Raw genomic sequence first — 27,935 nt, 5'->3', positions numbered from 1 at the left:
GCATGATTTAAAAGTTTTAATAAGATATAAAACTATGGGGTCTCCTCATCAACCTATTTTTTAAAAGGCACCCTTCATAATTTAATAGAATCCTATCACGTTTAATTAAAGTTGTGTTGAGAACTAAAACTGGTCCCGGTGTCTGAGGGAGCCAGCAGGAACAGACTGAAAACTTTCATTAGCTTTACTTAAAATCCCCACGTGTTTAATTTCCTTTAAAAGCACGTCTGGCGAGGGGTGTGGGGGTGTAATCCTTACCAAGTCCACGGGAGGCCGAAAGCTGGGGGAGGGGTGGGCGGTAACGGAAAGCACCTGCCTAAACATCAAGAAAAGAGTCTACATTCCGGCTAGGCCACCTAACAGCTTTGTGGCTTTGGGAAATTCCTTTTCCTTCTCTTAAGCTCAGTTTTACCGGATGGGGCAAGAACACCCCTAACTTTCCTTCCAGCACATGATAACAGCGAGGTAGAAAAAGGGAGGAACGACGGCGCTCTTTGTGACGTCATCGCGTACATCCTCGCGCGCAGCAGTGCGTTTTGGGCCCGCCCCCAGCCGAGGTCAGCGCTCCACGCTCCCACTCTGCCTTCTTCGCTGCAACTGCGCACGCACACTTCAGGCTGCCTCGGCGCGTGCTATGAAAGCTTCAGGCCGCGCCTCACTCCCCCTCCCGCTTAGATTAGGCATCCTACGAGGAAATCAGCGGCCGAGTCCTCTCCATTCCTAGTGCCAGAGTCGATTCTGTCTCGGGTCAGGGGCGGGGCTACGTCCCAGTCGCGTCCAATGGGGCCGTGGGGTCAGAGGTGAAGGGTGAAGGGGCGAAGATTGGAAAGTGCCGGCTCTGCCGCGCCTCGCGGTCGCCATGGAGGCAGTCCCTGCTGAGGAGCTGCCTGAAGAGGAGGAGGAGGAGGACGAAGAAGGCCAAGAGCAGTTGTTGAAGCGGCATCGGAAAGAGAAGAAGGAGCTGCAGGGTGAGCAGGGAATCCAGGGCCAGACAAGGCAGGGAGAGGCCTTACAGTCACCCCCACTTTCCCTCACCCCCTCCACTCCTGCCCTGGTACGGGGTGCGGTGCTGTTACCCACGAGGAAAGCTCAAGGCCTGTTTGGAGCATCTTTTTCTCTCCCTCCTTCCCCTCCCCAAAAGAGCCCCCAGAATAAAAACCGGATCCAGAGGACGTGTTCTTAGCTACCCGCCATAGGATGGAAGGTTTGGGAGGGCGAAGGAATCCGGGAAAGGGTCTAGTCCAGCCCTCTCATTACAGACCGGGAATGATCGGCCAAGGTCACGTAGGTTTTTGGGCGCTGAGGCAGTGGTCCTTAGTCCCGAGCGCTTCTGTCACGTGTCTTTAATTTCTTCTTTTTAGTCCGGCAGGTGTCTGTGCTTGCCCACTCTGAAACTGCTTCTGGTTCTCTGGTTAGTGAGTTTTGTCATTTCCTCACCTTTCTTTATTCTCCCCTCAATATTACGTAACTGTCACATTTGCAGAAGAATTAAAACTGAAGGAAAGATAGAGGGCAGGTATTCCAGTCCCCTACCTCCTTCTTTTTACACTTAGGGGAACTGAGGCCCATAGGGGTAAAAGTGCTTTTGAGACAAGATATTGGCTGATCTGGGACTAGAACTTGTATCTCCTAAGGATCTACTGCGTAGTCTTGCTTCTACAAGCTGTCCCATTCTCTTTACTTTTCTCTTCTTGGGACTCTAATTAACCATCATTGGTGTCTCTTCAGCCAAAATTCAAAGTATGAAAAATGCTGTTCCCAAGAATGACAAAAAGAGGAGGAAGCAATTGATTGAGGATGTTGCTAAATTGGAAAGAGAAATGGAACAGAGACACAAAGAAGAACTGGAGCGTTTGAAGCTGACTTCACATGCAAAGAATAAGGTGTGTGACAGCATATCTCATCTGGCTTTGTTTATAGGTTTTCTTTAGGAACTCTGTATTTTGGTCTTATTATTTAATGTCTTTATTGAATGTATGATGCAGAAAGGTATAGGAATGGCAAAAACACCAGAAAACCAATACACGGATTACAGTTTTCATATTTTATCAAAAACAGCAAATGTTGATTAAGCACAGCACTGTTCTGCACACTAAGAACCTGGTACCTGTCCTCAAGGAACTTAGAATCTAATGATAACTTTAATATAGCACTTAAAGGTGTGCACAGTACTTTCATATGTGAGGTTTATAGCAGTCCTGTGAGGGAGGTACTTTTATTAAATACCTTTTACAGATAAGGAAACCGAAGCTGAGAGAAGTTAAATGATTTTTGCAGGATCACAATGCTAGTAAGCTCTCTTATGCAGGATACTGACTAAATTCTTCCTGACTTTCAAGGCTGGTTCTAATTTATATTTGAATACCTACAATTTATATACTTTGGGGTATGGAAGTTTAAGCAAAGAGTTCTGTTTTTAAGAAACTTGGCTCTTAACACAGATACAGTGATGAAGATAACAAGTAGATCAACAGAAGGAATTTAAATAGTAAGTTACTGTTGTCAACATCCCTATCAACCTTAGTTTCTAATAGAATTTAACATAAAAAGCATTTAAGGAAAAAACCCCAACATAACTTCAAAATGTACATTTTTAAGCAGTTTTCAGTGTTTCATTCTTAAGTCTTCCTACCCATGCCACTATTGCAATACTGAATTATTCATTCAACAGTTGAATATCTACTTTGTGCAAGGCACTTTGGTCTTTATTGTAGATGATACAAAGAAGAAATGTCATAATTCCTGCCATTTTGAAAACCAAGGGGTCATTTCCTGCATTCATGCAATTAACAGTCTAGGAGGGAAGATATTCAGATGACTTAAATGTAAGGTTATAGTGTTAAAGAACAGTAAGAGAGGTTAAAAAGTGCTATTTTAACTCAGGAGGAAGAGAGTCTTGGTGTAGTCCTCTTGGTATGACAGCATTCTTCTACAATGGGCCTTGGTACTTTATGGAGTATATTGCCAGCCTTCATTTTTTGGGTACTGCTTTTATCATCAGCTGATCTTGTCGTCAGATTTTCCAGTTAATTTCAAGAGGTCAGGTATGGCTGTTAAAATGTATATTCCTGAAACTATACATGAATATTTGACATTTACATGGCATTTAGAAGGGAGTCAAATTGCTCTGGTAGGTTTTAGCTTAGGTGTTTGATTCTATGACTTAAACCTAGTTCTTACTGTTTCTGGGTAGCCCTCTCCTACCAACTGCTCTCCTGTCTCTTCTCTCCCCTCTGTAGTCAAATTCTGTACTCTTCTGCTCTCTTAGTTTTCTTAATAGGAGTTTTTGGTGATTTTCTCTTTCCCCTGGTTGGTGATTTCTTCTTGCTAACAGGATCATATGTAAACACTTTATTATGCTATTAAAAGATCTTCACTACCTTTCCAGACTTCTTACTACTCACCCTCTTACATAATACATTTCAGCAAAACTAAAATATTCACTTCCCTAAATTTATTCTGGTCTGCTTATATTTTTGTTTCTACTGACATGTCTTCTCACTTCTCCCTTCCTATTGAGATCCTTTAAGACCTTTTAATGCCAAATTGTTCTGTTCTTCTTGAAACATCACTTATTCTCTTCCCTGCTGGAAACTGTCACACTTGGCTGACCCATGCATTTACAACTCTATTTGTCTCTGATTTTCTACATCTATAAAATTGTAACCTTGAGGATATGGACTGTATTTTATTTGTTTGAGTATCCCCAACAACTAGCAAGAGTGGCATGAATGTTAATAGGTCTGTAATATTAAGGAGTGATAATAACAAAAATAATGGTTTAATTTTGCTAGTCTATAGCTTATTATTCATTTAACTAATTTATATAACTCTTGCTATATGGAGGGCACTGTGCCAGGCATAATGTGGTATACAAAGACATGGACTTATCCTTGTCTTCATAGAATTTGCTCTGTAGTAGGGAAGGTATGACATGCACAAATATCTAGCCTTTCATCTATATTCTTTTTCTAAAAGTCAGTTGTGATGCTTGTGATTTTGCCCAAGATTATAAGTTAAAAAAACAAGCTGCTGGACAAGTTTGCTTTGTGGCTGTTCCCTGACTCTTTGTGTCTTACCAGCAATTTCTAGGTACAGGAAGGTAGACTGGGAAAGCTTAGAGAGCATGTTTAGAAATAGACTTGTGTTTTTCTCCTTTTCCCAGATTCTGCGTGTCTTCCTTTTGAAGATGCTCATAACAGATCCAGATGGTGCAAATAAGTCAAATTACAATTTTGTGTTGGATTTAAAACCTTTTAAAAGGGAAAGGTGGTCCATGGGTAGTCTTTGGTAATAGAAGTAGTCTTTGTTTTTCTAGACCCCCTAAACCCCAAGTATTTTCTTAGAGGGGAGATTAGCAAACTAATACTCACAACACTATGAATGATTTTTATATGTTTAAATATAATGAGAATTTACTTTAAAATATAAGACACATTCTTAGCTTTAAAAGTATAGAATTTATTTAAAAGTATGAACATAGGGATGGCTAGGTGGCGCAGTGAATAGAGCACTGGCCCTGGAGGGGGTCCAGGAGGACCTGAGTTCAAAGGCCTCAGACACTTACCACTAGCCGTGTGATGTTGGGCAAGTAACTTAACTCCAATTGCCCTGCTTTCCCCCTCCAACAAGCAAAAAAAATTAACGTAAAAAAACTAAAAAATTAAAACCATTCTTAGCTAAAAAAAAAACAGGCCATGGGCAGGATTTGACTCACAAGCCATAGTTTTCAGACCCTCTGCTTTGGGGTAATTAAATAATTTCACTTCAGATAAGTTTATCAGTTCTTTCTCCAATGAATTTCATGCATCTTGTATAGCAAGCAAGAGTTTTTAAGCAAGGATCTCTGCCTGCAAACAAAGAAGTCTAAGATATGATTTGCCAGAACTTTGTGGTTGCACTGTCTTGTAGAAATACCATAATCTCAGTGTGAAAAAATTTGGTGCATTTTTTGGAAAAGGGTAAGTGTTAGACTTTTAGGTACGTTACATTAGGCAAACTAGATGTTAGTATGGTTATCAATAAAAATGTGCTCTGTGTGTGTCTTTTTTCACTTTGGTATAGATTAAGAAAGCTAGATGAACTGAGGCCCTGATTGCCACAGTTTTACAGTTTTTAGATTAACAAACTGAGGTAATTCACTTGTCTGGAAGCCGGAAATAAAATTGCTAGGGTTCTTGTGCAGATGAAATGTAAAAATTAAAACCACATCATCACAACATTTGGTGCTTTTTTTTCAAGTTGAAGCTGTGATTAGCTAGCTTCTCTTTTTTAAAAAATGCTTAAAAAGTTTGGCAGAGTGTTATTTAATATGTTAATTTTCTGTAACCTGTGGATGCTTTTTTTTCATTAGATAGACTCTGTTGTTCTTAACATTGCAAGTTTGGATATTGAGAATCCGCAGCCTCGGATATCAAAAGCACAGAAGAGGCGGGTATGAATCAGATTTATCAAGTATTTATTAAATGCTTACTACATTCAACAAAGAAAGACTGTTTCTGTCCTTAAAAAACTTACAAGTTGATTGCATATTCAAGTGTTTTCTCTCTACAAGGGAATAACTAGGAAATGCTTCAAGGTAGTATACAAATGGGAAATTGTGTGACAAACTAAGTGCTCTAGGAACTCAGATATGAGATAGATCCTAGTGGGATTTTTATATTAATAAAACTATATTTTAAAAAACTTGGATTTTTATATTAAAAAGCATAGGGAATACTCAGAAGAGAAAGTAGCAGGGACAGAAACAGAAGTATGAATGAGCATGATATATTTTGGGTACAGCAAGATAATTGGAAAAGTAGTAAAAGATAAGAGTTGGTGAGGGGGTGTTTAAGCTTACCCCAGTCTTGCTTTTTGTACTATATTCAGTAAAGAGTAGTCTTTTCATGAACATTTAAAGTGGCATATTGCTGAGGACTGTTTGTCAGAAATAGCTAAAATTTACCCATGTAGGCATAACATCTTATTCCAGCAAGAAGTTTTATGACTAGATTTCTTCCAGTAATATTCAGAGGTTCATCTTTAGAGTTGAAGATAGTTGAACTTTTGAGAAGTATGTTAATAATACCTTATATTTGTATTCTGATTTTAAAGTTTTCAAAGTACTTTCTCATATATTTAGTTCATTTGAGCTTCTTACCTCTTTTTTTTTTGAGAACTTAACGTTATCTTTTCTTGTACAAATGAGGAAACTGAGAGTAATGGTAAACAAAGAGTGCTATATCTTATAATTGATAGAGCTAGAATTCTAATCTAGGTGTTCTAACATCAAAGTCTGATACTTTTTCTAAAATATGTTTAATTCAGTGCTTAGGAGAATTCACATTTCCCTCTTAAAACTTTATTTCATAAGAGACCATTTCTATTAGGGAAATTCCACTGCTATTCAGTTAATTGACTTGGAAGTTGTACTGTCCTATTCCTGTTTTTCTCCATGTGGGTGTCTTGGTTGAGAGGCATTGTTATTCCTTACCTCACCCCTCCCCAAATTTTAAAACCTTTTATTAGAAGAGCTATCAAATGGTTAAATTTGTAGAATTTAATTTTACTTCACATTCTTTGCAAAACTTTGGGGTAGACCAAGCACTATATGGATCTTTTAAATTTTGAGTTTTAGATATACCAGATATATATGCTGCTTTGATTGGATATATCAGTAGGCAAGAGGAATGAAGATCTTAGCATATTATGGTCTTGTGATATGAAGCAGAGAGTCAGAAGGCATAGATTAGCCTAAGGCTTGGATCTGACGCTACTATACTCATTGTAGATTAGGAACAGGTCATGAGACCCTCAGTACTTTGAAATTTGTAAATGAAAAGCAGTTTGATCACTGACAGGCCAACAGATTTTTTAACAAGGATTTGAGTTGGACTAGATGGTCTGTAAAAGTTCTTTTCAACCATAGAATTCTATAACTTGAGGAGAGGTTCAGATTTTTTTATACTGTTGTAATTAATAAGGAGAAATGTACATATTCCTCATTATATATAATCAGTCCCTAAATAATTGAGAGTTGGTTTTACTTTTTTCCCCTCCTACTATGCCTTAGGAGAAGAAAGCTGCATTGGAGAAGGAAAGAGAAGAAAGGATAGCAGAAGCTGAAATTGAAAACTTATCTGGAGCCAGACATCTAGAAAATCAGAAACTTGCACAAGTTTTGGCAGCTAGACATTTAGAGATTAAACAGATTCCATCAGATGGCCACTGTATGTACCGAGCTATTGAAGACCAGCTGAAGGAACAGGAGTGCCCCATGACTGTAACCACCTTAAGAAGTCAAACTGCTGAATTTATGCAAAATCATATAGAAGACTTCCTGCCATTCTTAACTAATCCTAATACAGGAGATATATATACTCCAGGTAAAGATTCTAGTACAATTTGCGTTCCCTATTGTGCCTTCTCTTTAAATATTGTGTGAAAGGATTATATATTCTAACCCCTCCTCAAATTTATCCCTGGGGGAAAAATCATTATAACCTAAATACTATAATGTTTAAAGGTTTATTTTTTTATGTGTAGCACATGATTATAGGTATTAGGTATTGTACTGTCAATTATTTTTTCAGGTGGTTAGCTGTTAAGAAGATAAAGTAACATTCATCATTTTGTGTGGGGATGAAATAGAAATAGAATTAATCATTATCTGAAAAACTTATAGACTGCCACCTTTGTGCCAGGATTTGTATCTCTATGCTGGTGGGGACCTAAAACACAAGAATACAGTCTCTTCCTAAAAGCTGCTGCAGGGAACCCATACTGATGCATCAATTTTTGATGCATGTGGAAAAAAGGCAAATTCTAAATCTCCTTGCCCCAAGTGACTTTGTTTCTTTGGACCCATGTGTTTAAAGAGCACAGAATTAATTTTAGTCTAAGCAAAAGATGATTAGGAAAATAAATCTACAGATTAATCAACATTCAAAAGCTAGACAGCAGTGCTTTAATATTTATGCACTACTATTTGTATCCATTTTCTTAGAAAGTCAAGAACTAAAATGTGTACATAAGGTCAAAACTTCAAGGGTTGGGGCGGCTAGGTGGCTCAGTGAGTGAAGCGCCGGCCCCGGAGTCAGGAGGACCCAAGTTCAGTTCTGGCCTCAGACACTTAATACCCACACAAAAAAACTAGCTGTGTAACCTTGGGCAAGTTACTTAACCTCAGTTGCCCTCCAAAAGGCAAAAACAAAAAAAAACTTCAAGGGTTTTCATGCTTCTTAACACATTCCTAATGTTTGTATCCTAACATGGATAAAGATAAATCCTCTATTTTTCACAGTTTAGTCATTTGTTCATTAAGTTTTGCTAATAGAGCATGCCACCCCAAAGTATTTCAGCTCAGTAAATATTAAGAACCTGTTATGTTCAAGATACTAAGTTCTGGAGATAAGAAAAGTTAAACAGTTCCTTCCCCGATTTGGCTTGAGTGATACAAAGTATATGCAAAATTGTACAAAGTAGTTTAACATGGGGCCAGCTAGGTAATACAGGCCTGGAGTCAGGAAGGCTCATCTTCCTGAGTTCAAATCTGGCCTCTGGCACTTACTACCTGTATGTCAACTCTGTTCACCTTAGTTTCTTTATCGGTAAAATGAACTGGAGAAGAAAATGGCAAACTGCTCCAGTATCTTTACTAAGAAAATCTCAGATGGGGTCATGGAGAGTCAGACATGGCTGAAAAACAACTAAACACATGATTTTAAAGAGGAATAGAGTACTCATTACTGGGAGATCAGGAAAAGCCTTGTGTTGGAGTGAAGCAGAAGCTGTTCTTTGAAGTTGGCTGTGGATTCTAAGAGGTGGAGGTTAGGAGGCAATTAACCCAGAAGTAGATATGGGAGGACCTTGCTACAAAGGTATGGAAGGATATGGACTCTTGTATATAGGGAACAGCTAGAAAGCTAGTTTGTATAAAAGGTGCACAAAGGGGAATAATATTAAATAAGAGAAGAGCTATTATGGGGAGTTATACTATAGAGGGTTTTAAATGATATTTTATGCCGCAGCCAATAAGGAGTCCTTGATTTTTGAGTATTTGAGGAAAGTTGTTTTGGCAGTGATGTAAGGAGTGACTGAAAGCCAGAGACTGGTGGTGGGGAGAAGTATTAAGAGAATGTCCTGGAGAAAGGTACTAAGACAGTAACCATGAGAGTGGAGAGAAGAAATAATGTAGCATGAACAGATAAACTTAATGTAAGTGGGAAGTATAGGAGACAAGGGAGATATCAAAATATATTTGAAGAGGGAGAGAAGGCCAAGAATTCAGGATTAAAGAAGACTTTGTGGAACATAAGTACTTTAGCTGAACTTTGAAAGGATGAGACAGATTCTGAAAGGTTATTGTCCTTCCTCTTTCCATCTTTCTCAAAAAGGACCAATGACATCATGAGGGTGTGTCTTCAGGTCCAATAGCAAAACACAAGTCAAGACAACTGATGATGGCCCAGGATGTAGTGGGCAACCTTGGCTTTTTTAAATTAAGGTCTTTCCCAGGTCTCAGTTTCACAAAAATACCAGTTTGGGGAGGGGTAGACTATTGTAGTTTCTAGCCAGAACAGAAAACAATTGCTACTTAGACTCATTCTAAGCCATCAAAACCTAAACAGTGAGGTACAGAAGCTTGGGCTGGAGGCTATTTTTGGCCATTCGATTTGAAACACACAGTGATCTTTTTTAAAACCTGTTTTTTCAGAGCTATGTTTAAAGAAATCATAAATGAAAACTGCATAGGCCAAAAAGTAAATTGTCCTAGCTTTTTGAAAAAAAATAATAAAATTATTTAAAATTACAAAAAATCTAGCCACTAAACCCCCAATTTTCTTACAAAATATAAGGAACCAAAAATTATATTCCTGTGGACAGAGCACAAGTAATGATATGGTGCCCCAAGTGGTGAGACAGACTATGTGTGGTAAGGGAAGGAGAAGTAATAGCATTACCCAACTTCTGCTCAAATTGGCAGGTTGGCTCCCCAGAGAATAACTGCTACTACTCTCAGAAAATGAGTAGAGCATTCTGAACATGGGGAACAGCTTATGTGAATACATGGATTTGGGAGGTGACATTGATTTAGGAAATAGCTTATAGTAATTTGCATAGAACACATGTGAAAGGAAGTAATGTGAAATGAGGAAAAAGGAAGAAGCAAGATTAGGTAATGAAGAATAAATACAAAATTGTGGCACAGAGCCTGTAAGAATAGCGTCAGTAGTGCTAAAAGTTAAAATGTGCTGCTGAGGAAAGATAAGGATAACAAAAGAGATTTCTTTAGCTATATTGGCAGAAAAGAGGGGTATGGAAGAGAGGTTAGGACTGCTGCCTGGAGGTGGATGTAGTGATGATAAAAGAAGACAGACGGAAGATGGGGTTAATTAACTCAATATTTCTTTTTTTTTTTTAAAGAAATCGGGGTTAAGTAACTTGCTCAAGGTTACATGGCCAGTTATTTCTGGGTGTGGTGCTAAGTATCTGAGCCCAGATTTGATCCCCAGGTCATCCCAACACTGGAGCCAGTGTTCTTACTTGCTGTGCTACCTGGCCACCCCAATATGTCTTTCTTCTTGCTACAGATACTGATCTTTGGACTAAAAAGGACAAAACAGAATTACTCATTAGTGAATCGGTGCTCAAAATAAATGAGAGCACCTAGCTGCCTTAAGTGGATTCATGTTATCTGCCCCAAATTACATCCTCACATGCTGAAAACACTGACAAATGTAATTGTTGAATCACTGATTGTGGAGAATAAAAAGTTACTGCAGAACTGGAAAAAGACAATATATTGATTTTTGGAAAGAAAGAGTAGTCTGCAAACTGTAGGCCAGTGAACTTTACTCTTAATTCCTGGCAGAAATAAGGAGATGGTTAGTAGATATCTAGAAATATAGGTAAGGTGGTCATCGCAAAGAGCCAGATGGCTGTATCAAGAGTGTCTACAAATAGTCATTAGACTGAGCTGCTTGAGAACAGGGGACTGTCTTTCCTTTCTTTGTATCCCCAGGGCTTGGTACTGTGTTTGGTCCATTAGAGGCTCTTAAGAAGTCAACTGACTACCTAGACTATTAGCAAAGTATTTGATAAAATCTCTAGTATCCTAGCAAAGCTTTGGGCTAGGTGATCTTACTGTTAGGTGGAATCATAACAGATTGAATGATTGGACCCAAAGTGGTTAGTTAGCAATGGTTTATGGTCACGTTGGAAGTGGAAGTAGGTGGCCCCTAAAATATTGAAGATTTTTATTGATGTCTTCACAAATGGCATACTTTTCATATTTGCATATTTGACACAAAACTATGAGGGATGGCAAACAGATTAGATAACAATAAGGATATAAAACCATTATTTTAAGATAACTGATAATTGGAGAGGATGATTCTGTTGAATGCTTTTGCTAAATATCTAACCATTAGAGATAATGTCTTGCTGTGTTAGAGTAAAATATCAGTGATCTGTCACTTCGACACAGAGGGAAACCTAAAAATTCTAGGTAGAAGTCATGAAGAGCCATTATTCAGTAGTAGATATAAACAGTGTTCAAAGATATTTGCAAAAGCATATGCAGTCATAGGAAAGACTCCTTCAAATCATTAATAAGTAAAATGCAAATTAAAACAACTCTGAAGGTTCTCTTCACACCTGGTAAATTGGTACAGTTGACAAAAAATGGAAATAGTCAATGTTAGAGGTGCTATATGAAGGTAAGCACACTAAATAACACTATTGGAGGAGTTGTGAATCGGTCTAATCATTATAGAAAACAAATTGGAGTTATATGAGAAAAATTACTCAGCTGTCCATAACCAAATTATGTATATATTCTTAAGGCACTAAACAATGTGTGATTGAAATGACTAGTTTTGGCCTCGAGAAGAGAGGAAAAAATGCACCTTTTTTCAAAGGAGATGTGGGAGACCATGTGTACAAAGTGTGCAACACTGGCAGATACAGTTATTTTGGTTTGTTAGTTTGATTTTCATTTAGCTCTAACAAAATTAGCAGCATTACTCAGGCTAATAAATAATTACACACTTTTTGTAGACATAATAAAAATTGTCTTGACACTGCCATAATTTATTTTTCACGTGTAGATGTTATGCAATAGAACAAAAGACAAATCCTTATAAAAACCTTTATGTATTGAAAAATGGTTTATTGATGCTCTTTTGTTTTTTAAAGTCACTGTCATTTCCCATTTGCTCTTCTGCCTCTTAGTAGTCCTCTCACAACAAATACATATAATTAGACAAATCAAAGGAACATATTGGACATCTTTGAGAAAAGAAGGAATAGCCATTGTGGGGATTGTGAGGGATTCAGTAGAGGAATAAAAGAGCAATCATTGAGGGTCCAGCTGAGTTAGATTTTTTCAAAAAAATCCTTGTGGACACACCATAATTTAATTCTTTAAACAATATTCTTTAGCTTTAGAAAAGGAAGAGGGTGAATGGCAGAAATTACATAAGGTTAAGGGTTAGCATAGAGAAAATGGTAAAAGGTTACACATATATTTAGAACTGGAATGCTAACGTTTTCTAGCCAAAAATCTGAGGCCCGGAGAGTTTAAGAGCCTTTATCATAATCATATTCATGCCAGAGGTTTCAATCCATGTCTTCCAAATCCACATATGTTTTCAGTACACTGTACTGCTAAGGGGACAAAGGATTAAAAGCCGAATGATAGGACTAAAGAAGTTGGCTACAAGAATAAGACTGGATAATGAGGATAATGGTGCTACAACAGTATAGGTTGATAGAGGAATGAAAAAAATTAGGAAGATGGTCAGAATGAGAATTAAAATAGGTAAAGAAAGGAGTAAGGGAGGATAACAGATTTTGGTCAGAGAGGGAAATTTCAGAATTTGGGAGGTAGAACTTCTATGATCTTATTCTAGAAGTTGAGGTGTTCAAAGAAGTGTGAGCATGGGATGCAGTAAAGGTCATCAATGTGGATTTAAAATTCAGGATGATGACAGTAGTATGGATGTTATCATTCAGTCATTATCAGTTGTGTCCAACTCTTGGTGACCCCATTTGGGGTTTTCTTGACAAAGATACTAGAGTGGTTTGCTATTTCCTCCTCCAGCTCATTTTACAGAAGAAATTGAGGCAAACAAGGTAAATGACTTACCTAGGGTCACACAGCTAGTAAGTGTCTGAGGCCAGATTTGAACCCAGGAAGAAAAGTCTGTCTTATAGTAGGCACTCTGGCCACTAGCTGCCTTTGGTACCAGGTATATGAGAAGACTATTTGCTAGGTGTTAGAGTCATGGAGAATCGTGTAAGAGGGTCAGCAGATGAGGAGAATTGAATATTTTAAGAGTAATATAGAAATTTTACCAGATATATATTATCAGCAAAATAAGTGAAGCCAAAAGAATATATACAATGATTCAAAAGGATATACATGATAATCATAACAATATAAATGAAAAACTGAAAAAATAAAAATGTTTTCAGAGAACAGATAATAAGCATGTCTTCATGGCAGAGAGGTAGAAGTCAGGGAGAGAATGTTATATACATTGTCAGATGTAATCCCTATATTGGGTGTTTTTCCTTTATCTTTTTTTTTAAAGGAAGTTTCATTGGGAAGGAGAATATTTCCAGAAATGACCATCTATAAGAACGAGCTATCAATAATTCACTTTAAAAGAAGTGCTATATTTTCATGGCATGAAGTTTGTATGAAATATTAAGGGATGGCAGAGAAGGGGCTTGAAAGTAGCAGTGGTGAAGAAAGGAGTATGCTAACTCCAGGAAGTAGTAAAAGAAACATCTGATATTAGAGATGAGGAGTCCACAGGGAAAAGCCAGGTTTCATTGAATGTGAGGTGAGTCAGTCAGCAGGCATTAATTAAGCTCTTACTATGTGTCAAGGGCTGCATTAAATGTTGAGGATACAAAGAAAGGCCAAATAACACTCTGCTCTCAAGAAGCTCATATTCTAATGGAGGTGCAACATTCAAATTATGCATATGCATTAATAAGGTAAATGGAGGGTACTCTGAGAGAGAAGTCATGAGCAGTGGAAGAAACTACGCTTAAGGGTGTAAAGGAAGATAGAAACGGAAGAGTGTAATGCCAAGCAAAGGCAACTTCCCAAGGTTCAAAATACCAGCATAGGTGCTCTCCATTTTATTCAGTGAAAAATTAAGAACAGAGAAGATCAAAACATGACATCATTCAAAATACAGCATTTACTAAGTGTAATTCAATAATCTCCAAGTACTACCCCACCCCTGGACATTATAATGCATTTAGTCAATTCCAAAGACCCTCTTCTAAGTACTACTCCACCCCTAGGCTGTACATTCATTTAGTCCATCACAAAGCCCCTCTTCTCAAATGGAGATTAGTTTCCAATCATAAGTAAAGTACATTCATTTGTTCAATCACAGAGCACAAAAAAGTCAAAAGTTCCCCACCCTTGGATCACAATTGAATCTACCCCAGAGTTACAACAAGCTTAAGCACAGCATTTAATACTCAAATGGTATTAGGTCTTTTCTTCATCTTGACCTGAGGCAAGTTCTCAGCAATCTTTGTTCCTGGGGAGACAAAGCTTAGCAAGGCCACAAGCTACCAGTCTCTTCATTAATTCATCCTCTGTCTGCAGAACAGTTCTAGGACCCCTGAAAACATCAGCAAAACCCTCTTCCAGGATTTCTGTAAACATACAACAAGAAAATCCTTCTTCAGGGCTTCTGAACCAACAGCAAGGTTCCCAGGCCTCTGCAACAACAGAACTGTCCTTCACCAGTGGACATATCTGGCAAAACAACATCAAAACAGACAGACAAAGTACCAGCATAACAGCCATGTCTCCTCAGTCCTTGGCAGCTCTCAAAAGTCCTGGGCAATTCAAAGTGGACCTCAGCAATCCTCTCAGTCTCTCTCTGCCTCCAAGATGCTGCTTCCAAAAAGTTCTTTTGCCTCTCTCTTTTCTTGTGTCTCTCTAAATTTACGTCCCCAGCTCCTCCCAGTTCAGCCCTCTCTTTTCATGTCAAGTCCATCCCACAAGTGGGATTCACAAGCTCTGGGTTTTAACACAATCCAAAAACCAAGCCAATACAGGGGGATCTTTAAATTACATTACTATTACAAAAGTAATAAAGTTAACAGAAGGAGAGACCGCAGAGGTAGGAGGAAATACTGGATCTAAATTCTTGGAAACAGACTGTTATCAAGAAAATGTACCAGAATGTCAGATGCTGGTATGACAAGCACTGTGGTGTAAAGTGAATAGATAAGCACTGTATCAGGTGTTGAGAATACAAAAACAGACATATTTCCCACTGGCAACTTATCCCTCGATGGAACTTTTGAAGCCAAGAAGAGCAACTTAACAATTGGGAACATAGTACAGCATTCCTCTTCAAGGACAAGTTGGACTTGATAGTTCTATGATTACAGCAGAGAGCCAGGGAGCACTATCTGTGGGTGCAACTGTCACGGCTAGGCAAGAAGTAAATACTGCAAAGGTGGAGAGAAGGGAGGGTGTGAGGAGGACACTGCTAGTGAAAGGATCTAGACTGGCAGCATGCTCTATGTGTCCCCCTACTGTGATAGCTGATTTAATATGATTACAATACACTTTGATTTGTAATGCACCTGGGTCTAAATGTTAACAAACCATATTTTAACAGGCTTCTACTGTATTTTGCTTTCTGCAGTGGAGCTATAGGGCTCAAGTGGAGAAAACACTAAAGGAGGGAATCAATACATACTGGTTATTTCTGAAGGAGGTAACCAGAGAATGACAATGTCTAGGAAGGTCTGTGGTAGGGGTGTCCCTGGTGACCCTATCTGAAGGAACAAAGCACATAAAATTCAAACAGTTTGTCTTGGGACGTTAGCAGTGGGAGAGGGCATATAGCTAGAGTGACTTAAATTCTAATATGGAGAACAGAACTTAGGTGACTTCATTAGGAATTGAGAGTACCCCAACTTGAAGAAACTCTCCCTCCATAGCTCAACTACTGTGAGTTCACTTAGGAAATCAAAGGGTAATAAATAAGCGCATGGTTTAAGCTGTGGAACACTGTCACGTTACCATTCTAAACAGAGCTAATTCATCCTATAAAGTTCTCTGCAAACCATATCTGTTGGTTTAGTGTTTCTTCCCCACTCCCATATCTGTCATCAGCTGCCTTAGCCCCTGTTTAGAAACTCATTCATCCTGGACCTTTTTCTCTTAAATTTATTCTACCTTCTCTACTAAATTCTCTGTAGTCTGGCTTATCATTCAGTTGAAATTGCTGTCTCCAGAGTTACCAGTGATGTCTTAATTGACGAATCTAATGACCTTTTCTCAGTGCTAGCCCTTCTGGACCTCCCTGCAGCCTTTGAAACTTGCACTCACTCTTCTCCTGGATACTTTCTCCTTCCTAGGAGAAGTGACACTGCTGGCTCCTGGTTCCTCTCCACTTAACCATGAGTGGCCCCAAAGGATCTATTCTTAACCCTCTTCTCTTCTCCCACTATAATATCTTGCTTGGGATCTATTTCTCACTAATCTCACTTCTGATACCTAGTCTTCTACCAGTTGCCTACTGGATATCTCAATCTGGATGTCCCAGAGACATCTCATATCCAAAATAAAATTTATCTTTCACCCAAAATACCCCAATTTCACTATTGTTGAGGCCATCTCCATCATCCCAGTCATCTGTGCTCCCAACCTAAATGTCACCCTCCACTCTTTACTGTGATAATCCCACATGTCTGCTCTGTTGCCAAGTGTGGTCATTTCTGCCTGTACATCTCTCTGTGTTCCTTTTTCAAGATTGACTCAGCTACCACCCTTGTAGGCCTTCATCATCTTACCACTAGACCACTATAATAACCTGTTGGTTGTTCTCCCCGTCTTGTTTCTCTTTATTCCAATTTATCCTCCATTTAGATGCCAAAGGTGATCTTCCTTAAAGCACAGGTAATGACCATATCATTGCCTCACTCTCACCTCCAATAAACTTCAGTGGCTCCCTATTGTGTCCAGTGTCAAATATAAAATCCATTGTTTAGCTTTTAGAACCCTTCCCAATCTGATCCATTCCTACCATTCCGTTCTTTTTTTAGTTCCCTTCTATATACTCAGTGACCAAGCTACAGTGACATTCTTGGTGTTCTTGCTTGTTTACTTTAAGACTTAGCTAGTATCTCACCTTTTGCAGGAGGCCTGTTCAAGACCCTTAATAGTAGGGGGGAAAGAATTGGATGACTCCATTTTTCACTACTAATTTACTCCTCAAACCTTTACAATCTGACAGCTGTTCCCATTAACATACTGAAGTCTCTCTCTGAAGTAATGATCTCCTTAGTGTTAAATACAGTACTCCTTTTTTCCCCTTAAATCTCCTTTACCTCTTTCTGTAGCATCTGACACTATGGCTCCTTTCAGTTTCTTGATAACACAGTGTCTCTTAGCTTCCATAAAACTAGATTCATAGGGGCGGCTAGGTGGCGCAGGGAATAGAGCACTGGCTCTGGAGTCAGGAGGACCTGAGTTCAAATTCAGCTTCATATACTTAACCCTTCCTAGCTGTGTGACCTTGGGCAAGTCACTTAATCCCAGTTGCCCTGCCTTCCCTCCAAAAAGCGAAAAAATAAAACCCTAGATTCATAATTTTTCTCCTTCCTCTTTGACCTCCCCTTCTCTGTTAATTTTATTAACTCCTCATCTTCTTATGTCTATATTTATGCCTTTAAACATGTTTATACCTCAGAATTCCATTCTTGGATTTCTTTGTACTTTTTATCTTAGTGATACTGTCCATTCTCATGGCTTCATTTTTCATGTCTCTGCAGCTAACATCCATATCTATAGTTCCAGACCAGTCTCCTTCCAGAAGCTCTCTTTTTAAGTTGCCAACTGGATATTTTCACATAAGTGACACATCAAACTGAACCTGTCAAAAATTTAAGTCATCATTCTACCTTCTAGCTTTATTCTTCTTTGTTCCCCTCCCTACCAAAAAAAAAAAAACAAACAAACCCAAACCAACCCCAAAACAAGCCTTACCCACAAAGTTTTGTTTATCTCTGCTGATGGCACTACCATATCACTTCCCAGTCACCAAAGCTTGTAATGTCAATTATCTTTGACTCTTTCCTTTCCCTCACCCTGAATATCATCAATAACCTGCTTGTTCTGGGTGATTTCTCTTCAGTCAGTCAACCAGTAAGCATTTGAAAAGTGCCTCTGTGTTTAGGTGGTGGGGATACAAAGAGATAATCCCTACTCTCAAGGGGCTGTCTCTTGTATCTCTTCCATCCTTCATTCTCATTGTTACCAGTTTTTATTTCAGACATTCATCCTTTCTAATGGGATTATAGGATCTAGAACTGGAAGGGATCTTTGATCATTCTGTCCAATCCCCTGATTTTATAATCAAGAAAATTGAAGCCTAGAGAAGTAAAAAGATTTGCCTCCAACAGGTAATAATTGGCAACTCTGTAATTCAAATATAGGACAGCAGACTCCAGATTGAGCTCTCTTTGCACTTCACTATGTTTCTCATTAAGATAATTATAGACTACCAAATTGGTCTTCTCCTTCCAATGTATATCCCCATTTGAACTCATCCTTCACACCATTTCCCAAAGCATCTTCCTTTAATTAATTGTGTTTGTATTTTACTCATAAACTTTTAGTGGCTCCCTGTTAGCTATCAGATAAAGTGCAAACTCGTAGTCCTGGTGTTTATTCCATTATATTCTGGGTTCCAGTCTACCTTTGCATCTTTATCTGACACTACAACTCTTTACATAGTTTGTATTCCAGCTAAACTTCAGTTTTCTTGATTATAAAATCAAGGGATTGGACAGATTGATCAAAAATCCCTTCTCGTTTTGGGGAAGCAAAGCAGTGTAGGGAAACTAGGCTTCTAGAGCCAGTTATAGGACTTGGCTTCAAATGCCACCTCTGATACTCACTGCTTGTGTAACTGTGGGCAGATCTCTTAACCTTCTTGGGCCTCAGTTTTCTTCATCTCTGAAATGAGACGATTGGAGTAGATGACAGCTGAGGTTCCTTCTAGTTCTAAATCAATGATCCTGTGTTCTGTTGTCCTGCCACCTAATATTTCTGTTACTTTTCATTGCCTTTACTTAAGCTTCCCTTCATGCCTCCTTTACTTCTTCCCTCCATTTGTTGATGCTTCACCTTTCGAGGCACCACCTCCTCTGGGAAGTCTTCACTGCCATCCTGTCATCAAGTGACATCAGTCTCTCTCCCTCATCACATTTTCATAGTACTTTGTTTGGTTCTCTTTTGTTTTTGTTTCACTTACCATGTGTGGTAGTTATTTGACCATGTATATATCCTACCCCTCCTTAGAGTGTAAGATCTTTGAAAGAGAGCAGGATATTTGTCATGTCTCTTGGTTTCCATTTTTGTATCTGCAGTGCCTAGCATTGTTCATAGACTTTTAATAAATGTACCTTTGAATTGAATTGAATCTTTTAGCATTTTATAAATGAAAATTATAAGGTTATATACTCTGAACTATTTTATTCCTTTTTTACAGAAGAGTTTGGAAAGTACTGTGATGATATTATAAACACAGCTGCATGGGGAGGTCAGCTTGAGGTAAGTCTGATTATTCACAGTGGTTGTATATAGTGGATCTGTTAAAAGATTTAAAAATCCAATCATTTGTTTTTAGGCATGCTGTTCAAACTGTCCCAGTTCCACTTTAAAGATTCACTTTTCATCAAATAAGTGATATTCCTTACTTGTACCATCCTAATAGGGAAAGGCTGATGTTTTTATGCCTTTGATTAAAGTATGTACCTTGGGGGAAGATTAAATAAAGTTTCATTACAAATAATATAATGGAAGATTTCTCTGCTGGCATTGTATCTGCTTAAGTTTTTCCAGTTCTCTAGTTCTGACAATATATTTGGTATCCTTGAGTAACAGAAGTGCAGAGTTCACTTAATTATAGGGCTAGCTACCCTATTGGCCCAGCTGATTATAATAACTATTAGGAAAAGTCACACCTCCATTACAATAAGTAGTAGAAATGCCTTTTTTAGGGAAATTACAAATCAATCCCACTTCAACAAAAATTATGTTACAAAAGGATTTCAAAACCCCATCTGTGATAGCTCACTTACATATTTGATGTAACACAATTGAAGTAGAACAAGACAATTTGGTCAGTCTCTTGGGGTGAATTGTATGATGGATTTTACCTCTAGTTATTTCTTTTAATGCTATCTTCCAGCATCACATAAAAGCACAATTGACCAAATGATTGATAACCTTAAATGCCATTTGAACATACATATTTATCTTTCATATTTCTGTTTTCACTGAAAAAATGTTTTAAAGATGTGAGCTTAGTGGTTCTTTAGTTTTTGTGAACCACTAGAGGGAGCTGAATTCATGGGTTTTAAGTAGATGGCTTCTTCCCGGTTTATAGACTATTAATATTACAGGAAGTTTAGTTCTTCTAAACCCACCAGGGGTTTTTTAAAATAATGAATGCTGCAAGACTACATTAGAATTAACTGAAATGCTTGAAGTTGCCCTTAAGGATTTATTTGAAAATTAGACACTTTCAGGATGATAGGATTTATACCTCCCAAGGACTTCAGAGATAATCTTGTCCAACCTCCTTATTTTACCCATGACCTCTTTGGGCTTCCATTTCCTTAAGTTACTTGGCTTAGTTAATAGGTGGCAGATTTAACATTTGAACCCAGGCATTCTGATTCTGAATTTAGTCTTCTTTCCTTTGCACTTAAGGGGATTCCTCAATAGAGATGGCATTCAAAGGACACATTAGTAAGGACGTTTCATCATAAGTTAAGCAACTTCTTTAGTGGTTAGCCTGTTGGCAGAAGTTTTTAGTTATAATAAAGGTCATTTTATTTCTCTGGCCTCGGTTTCCTAATTTGTAAAAATAATTTCTAGGGTGGCTAGAAATAATTAGCTACTCTCTGATATTTGAAGATCAAATGAGATAATTTGTGAGTTAATGTCACCTAATAAACTTCAGGGGGAAAAGGAGTGAAGGGAGGGGGCAACTAGGTGTCACAGCGGATAGAGTGTCTGGCCTGGAATCATGAAGACTTTTCTTCCTCAGTTCAAATCTGGCCTCATATACTTTCTCGCTGTGTGATCTTGGGCAAGTCACTTAACCTTGTTTACCTCAGTTAATCAACTGTAAAATGAACTAGAGAAGGAAATGGGAAACCACTCTAGTATCTGCCAGGAAAACCCCCAAAAGGATCACAAAGAGTTATAGAGTACTGAAAAACAACGAAACTCCAGTGACTCTCTCTTAACTTCAGGATCAAATATAAACTCCTTTCTTTAGCATTTAAAACTCTTCACAACCTAATCCTTTCTTATTTTTCCAGTCTTTTAACACATACTCCCTTCCATGAACTCTGATCCAGCCACACTGGCCAGCTTGCTGGTTTTTTTTTTCTAATTTATTTACTTTTAGTTTACAACATTTAGTTCCACAACTTTTTGAGTTCCAGATTTTCTCTACGCTCTCTAACTTGCTGTTCTTAATATGTGCTGCTCTATTTCTTCTCTTGGTTCTCACACCTGAAATAACCTCAATATCCTCCTAACCTCTGCCTGGTAGAAGCCCTTTCTTTGTTTATTAGTCAGCTCAAGCACCACCTTTGGAAACCTTTCCTGGTTCTCTTGGCTTCTAAGTGCTTTCTCCTCTATGGCTACCTCATAACTATATCTTGTTTGTAGCAATATATCTTTATTTCTCTCCTCCATTAGAATGTAAGTTCTGTGAGGGCATATATGGTTTTTGTGGGGTATTTTGGTTTGTTTGGGGTTTTTTTGTATCCTCAGTATTTAGTCAGTAAGCCTTTATTAAATGCTTACTATGTGCCAAGCATTATGTATGCTAAGCACTGGGTATACAAGGAGAGACAAGAACAGTGCCTACTTTCAGGGAGCTCACAGTCCAATGGGGGAGACAACATGCAAACAATTGTATACAAATGTATACAGGTTAAATTGCAGACAATCTCAGAGCGACTAATTTTAAAGCCGAGTGGAAACTTTAGCTGAGACTTAAAAGAAGATAGGAGATGAAGGTTATAAGGAGAGGGAGAGAGTTCTGGACGTGAAATGTATGGTGTCTAGACATGGAATATCTCATACAATGAAAGCAAGGAGGCTGATGTCATTGGACTATAAAGTACATGGAGAGGTGTAATTTGTAAGAAGACTAGAAAGGTAAGCAGTAGCCAGATTATGAAGGGCTTTAAGAACCTTTTTATACTTGATCTTGAAAGTACTGGAGAGCACAGGCATTTATTGAATGTGGAGGAGGGGTAAAATGGTCAGATCAGTGGGTTAAGATCAGTTTGATACCTGAGTGGTAGATGGACAGGAGTTGGTGTGGGACACTTAGTAAATACTTAAAACAATAGTAACTAGTATTTCTATAGCACTTTAAGGTTTGCAAAGGGCTTTACACATAGTAACTCATTTGATCATCACAACAACCCTGGGAGGGAGGTGCTATTATTATCCCCATTTTACAGATGAGGAAATTGAGACTAAGAGAAATTAAGGGACCTGGCCAGAGTTACACAGTTGTAAGATCCTGAATAGAATTCACACTCAGGTCTTTCTGACTCCCAAATCCAGCCAGCACTCTAGCTGCCTCTAATACATGCTTGTTGATTGAGTAATTGGTATTTTTCACCATTCCTTTTTACATGATAACTCAAAAGGCTTAAATTGTGTAATTTAGATTTTTAAAAAATTTATAAAAGCAGAATTCAGCTTATTGAAATTTGAGTGTTGCTATAACTTTTTTTTTTTTAAGCAATCGAGGTTAGGTAACTTGCCGAAGGTTACATGGCCAGTTATTTCTGGGTGCTCTTACTGTCTGTGCTACCTGGCCGCCCCCCACTACAACTTTCTTAATGGGCTTGTGCCATTTTAGCAATGTTTTGAAGAGTTTTTTTTTCTCCTTGCCTTTTAAAAAAAGTTATTTTAATATATAGGCCCTGTAAAATGATATCTTTGGGAGACCCAGAAAAGCTTTTGTTACTGGAATTACTAAACCTCTTTCCCTGAGTTTGATTGTAATTCTTCTGGGGCCAAACAATACTCTAGGCCCTGGATTGCTCTATATTATAATTTTATTAATATATGCTCTGGTTCTTTCAGGAAACTCCTGGTCTAGGTCTGGGCCAGAGTCTGCCTTCCTTTAAAGAGAGCCCTCATTAGGGGTTTTAAAAATCGGGAAAAGTAAAATAAAACTAAGTGAGATATGAAAATAAAGGTTCTAAATGTAGGGAGCTCCTTCAGTTTAACCCTTGCTAACTCTACATAAATTCAGCAAAGGAAAAATCACATCCTCCCTATAGTCCATGGTAAATGATCTGAAGCATAAATCCTAGCCAGTGTTGGCAAGATGCAGGTTCTTAACCTGGGGTCTGTGAACTTTTTATTATTTCAATATAATTGTTTCTTTTGTAATTCTCTGTATCATCATCTGCATTGTTTGAAAGCATTTTGAGAAGCATTTCACCTGACTTTCAAAGGACTCTATGACACAAAAAAAGGTTAAGAATCCCTGCCATTGATTTGGCTTCTTTACCTCTAGCTACAAGCACTGACTACTAGTAACCCAGGAGCAGCCCACATTGGTCTTAAATCCGGACCATTTAAAGCCCTAGAAGCTTCCTTTCAACTTGGGGTTTTCTTTCTCTAAAAGTTTGAAATTTTGTGCTTTCTCCCTACTAGATTCTATTTGAGTTGACTTTCACATAGTGAGGTGGTACTTTACAGGAATACTCTTTTACACTTTTATAATACAAGCAGAGGTGTCATAACAGAGGAACTTCTTTTTGTAAATGGGCTGGATCTGTGTCTGTCGAGGTCCCTTCAGATTCTTAAAAAGTCTGTCATTCTGTAATATTCTAATACTTTAAATATATGATCTTAATAAAAAAAAAATTTCACCTATACAAAAGGATCGTTTTATCACAAGCTTCCTATGTCATTCCTCATCCTCTCTGAGTCCCTCCTTCTCCCCTCCCCCCAAAAAAGGAAAAAGGGCTTCTTCAGAGGAACACCCTACAAAGGAAAAGCCAATGTGGGCTTAAATATGGTCCAGTGAGGATAATATTTCCTGCTCTATTAAATGTACTGAGAGAGTTCTAGCAAGAGTTCACAAATGGGCCATGCCTCAGAATAGATATCCAATTGATTAACCTATTTTAGTGGGAAAGAGATTTCAACATATGGATCCAGGAAACTAGAAATATACCTCTTCCAGGCTTCCCACAACTATCCATAGTCTTTAGCAGACTTTAAGCCCTGATTTGTTTTATATTGTTACTAAAATGGGTAAATCCCTTTATTGCTAGATTCTTGGGGGTAGATGTTTAAACCTGGTACATTTCATGTTCCTAGAAATGCTTAGCAAGAATACCTTGCATAGTCGGTTTTCACTATTTGTTACATTTTTATTTTCTTCTCCGTTTCTCTTAAAAACCTACTTTAATCATGTGTAGTAATTAATAAGCTCAGAATTTGTTTTTCTTATTAATACATTTTTTCTTTATTAAAGCTAAGGGCTCTCTCTCACATTTTACAAACACCAATAGAAGTAATACAAGCAGATTCTCCTCCGATTGTAGTTGGTGAAGAATATTCAAACAAACCTTTAACACTTGTGTAAGTATCCAAATACTTTCACCCAGTTTAGCTTTTGTTTAGTAATAGAAAGTGCTTAGCATGTAGAATGGCAATTATTGTTCATTGATAAATTCAGCATTGAGCAGCATTTTTGACCTGACTTGTGTTGGAAGATGATTATGGAAGCTAAAGACTGTGCCAAAATGTATATCCTGCATAATTAATTGTTTGAATCCCTGATGACTTATTCTTATATTTGATTTTTGATTCAGGAATAATGCCAGTTTCTAAAGAGCTCAGTACTTTAGGACTTAAGTTTCAAAGTGGTAGGTTGTATGTTACCAGATGAATTATTCAGAGTTCATTACTTTAAATGTACTTGTGTATGTATTTTAAAATGACATACTAATTTTTTGTTTGGTAAGTAACAGAAAATTTGACAAGTTGTCTATTATTTATATTAAGTTAGGAGCAAGGTAAGTTGCATTTGTTATGGAGGAACGAAATTTTTTCTGTCTCAGATAAAGAAAATTCCAATTTTTTTGGCATTCATTATTTCATTGTTTCTATTCTCACCCTCCCACCGCATATATTTTGTATGTAAAATTACTAAACCAATGGACTGAATTATTAAACTGTATCCTGCTTTTTATGTCAGGCACTTCTGGAGTTGGTTGATTCTTAAGCAATTTATTAACCAAGTTATCTTGTACATTAAATGGTACTGTAATGACCAGAGGTACTAATTTCTTGACTTCTACATTGGAAAGCATTGGCACATTTATTCTTTTTACTGAGACCAAAATTTAATAATAGTAATCTCTCTTTTTCCCTCCAGATATATGAGACATGCATATGGCTTAGGAGAGCATTATAATTCTGTGAAACAACTGATGGACACAGCTACAGAAAATGGTAGCTAGTTTATGAAGATTGTACTATTCTGTGCAGCACAACAGTCTGGGCATTCATATCAAAGTCTGGATTGTTCCAAAGGGAATTGAATCTTAATTCTTTTTTCCTCTTCCTCTCTCTTTTTCTTCTCTTTCCTCTTTTTCCCTTTTTTTTTTTTTTTGCAAAGCTACTAATGGATTTTGAGTACACATCAGAAATAAACTCTAGTTTCCACTTAGTGGCATTTTTAAAACTTGTTTTGGTTGCATCATATGAAAGCAAGCATAGGCAGAGCAGGTTTAGGAGAAAGCCTCCAAATATTGTTATTTATTGTATCCTAAAATAGATTTCCTCTAACCTACACTGGTATGAATTTAAAATGGTCGTATTTTTAAATCTTAGGAAAAAGCTTTTAGTGTCTTTCAGTTTAACTCTTGAAGATGTTAATACTCAGCAATTATGTGGCAGTGATGATAGTGAATTCTAATTTTCAGACGAGATTGAATGCTTATAACTTGGGTGTTGATAGAATGATCTGAATTTTCTCCACAATGTTATTTTTATAAGATTAAGGTATTGCTAATAGCATGCTTGCGTAATTAAAAATTTCATAGTTTTATGCAGGTGTAAATCACTTGATTAAGATAAGTGGATGAGGCAAAGTCAAGGATACCTAACAGTTTATGCTGATAGTATGACACTTTTGATTTAAGAAAAAAAAATGTAATTACAGTTCCTTCTTCCCCCCCCCCCGCCAAGTAACTTTTAGACATATGCATCTTTTTTTTTTCCCTTTTTTTGGAGGGGGGAAGGCAGGGCAATTGGGGTTAAATGACTTGCCCAAGGTCATATGACTAGTAAGTGTTAAGTGTCTGAGGCCGAATTTGAACTCAGGTCCTCCTGACTCCAGGAACCGTGCTCTATGCACTGAGACACCTAACCACTCTGCAGCATATGCATCTTAATTCACTAGAAATTTATTGTTATTTTTGAAGGTTTAGACTCTGGAATTAATGCTATACATTTCTGATTATCTTAAAAATCTCATTATCCATGTGCTTTGTATTGTTTTACCTATGAATGTTCAGCTGCTGTCATGGCTGACTCCTAACTTTTTTCTGCAAAAAAATATAGCTTCCTTTCCCCACACTTGTTTGCTCTTTCATCATTCTACCCAATTGATTCTTTAGGGAAATATTGATTGCTTCTATTTTTCTTCTGTACAAAATAAGGAAGAGACTAGGTCTCATGATCAAAATGTCTGAATTCAACTATGTTCATATCCACATTTTCACTTTGCCTTTTTTAAAGCTTTCTGCTTTTCTCTTTGTTTAAAAAAAGGGTTTAAAAAAAGCCCTAGTTACTTATTACATTTTACTTTTATTATGTTAGTTTTCCATTAATTGAGCATTTTAGGATTAGTTATAATTCAGTTATGGGTAAATTGTAAAGTCACTGGTTGGGAGCCTGTAGCTATATAATATACAATATGTTCAAGTATGAAACATAGATCTGTCTTTTCCCAGAGTTTAACATACATAAGAGTATCCATACTTAGATGGTACTACTAAATCCTATATGTAAATGCATATGATTTGCTCTATAAAAAGGCAATGTGCAAATAACTATTGTTTTATATATTTGTTTTTTGGAAGAATGAATACAAGTGAAATATCAGCATCAGATTAATAATCTTTGTGTATATTTGCCCAGAATGCAGAACTTTTTTGTAGATTACTAAAATTTATATGATTTAAATTAAATGCTTTTTGGGTAAAAAATATGCAAAGAATGAAATTCTAAAGTATTAATGCTTTTGACCTGTTTTCTAAGTAATCTCTGTAACTTTTAAGCAGTAATATTCATATGAATTTGATATCATGAAACACGACAGGCAAAGTAGGTTATCCAAATAGGTTTAAAAGCAATTTTTCATTTGGTAGCTATTGTATTTTTATCATGAGCTGAATATTGTCTTGTTCATGGGATTTTAAAAAGCAGACATGAACAAGATTTCTATTGGGAATTTTTTTTCTTTTATAGAATTTGTATTCTGATTCAACATTACTTACCATCATTTAAGTATTAACCTAAAATCAAAGTTTAAATAATGGCAGATGTTGATTAAGTATAGCATATGCTAATTTAGATTTTTGTATGATATAAAATCTGGTCTAATTAGAACTTCATAAGGTTTCTTTTGTCCTTAACTTGGAGCAAAAAGGGATATGTCAAGGTTCTGGAATATGTCTTTGTCCAAGTATTTTATCCACTTTATTATGTTTACAACTTGTATAAAGCAAAAAAATGTGTTTAATTATTGTGAGCATTATAGTTTTGCTCATATTATGAGGCTTGCCAAAAGAATAATAAAAGATGAATGAATCAAATAAAA

General features: G+C 37.3%; 1 protein-coding gene across 1 annotated transcript; it reads left to right on the top strand.

Annotated features, from left to right (window-relative positions):
- Positions 1–611: 611 nt before the first annotated feature.
- Positions 612–27,935, top strand: OTUD6B (OTU deubiquitinase 6B). The gene is made up of 7 exons (XM_069086669.1): positions 612–968; positions 1,729–1,883; positions 5,354–5,434; positions 7,055–7,367; positions 19,533–19,594; positions 24,579–24,685; positions 25,485–27,935. The coding sequence occupies exons 1-7, from the start codon at positions 860–862 to the stop codon at positions 25,567–25,569; spliced, it is 912 nt and encodes a 303-aa protein (XP_068942770.1). The 5' UTR covers positions 612–859; the 3' UTR covers positions 25,570–27,935.

Source organism: Petaurus breviceps, unplaced genomic scaffold (genome assembly GCF_028583685.1).
Source record: "Petaurus breviceps papuanus isolate PSGF00001 unplaced genomic scaffold, PetGlider_PUasm1.0 179, whole genome shotgun sequence".
NCBI classification, from domain to species: domain Eukaryota; kingdom Metazoa; phylum Chordata; class Mammalia; order Diprotodontia; family Petauridae; genus Petaurus; species Petaurus breviceps.
Note: the sequence above shows the minus strand (reverse complement) of the source record. Positions and strands in the feature narration are given on the sequence as shown.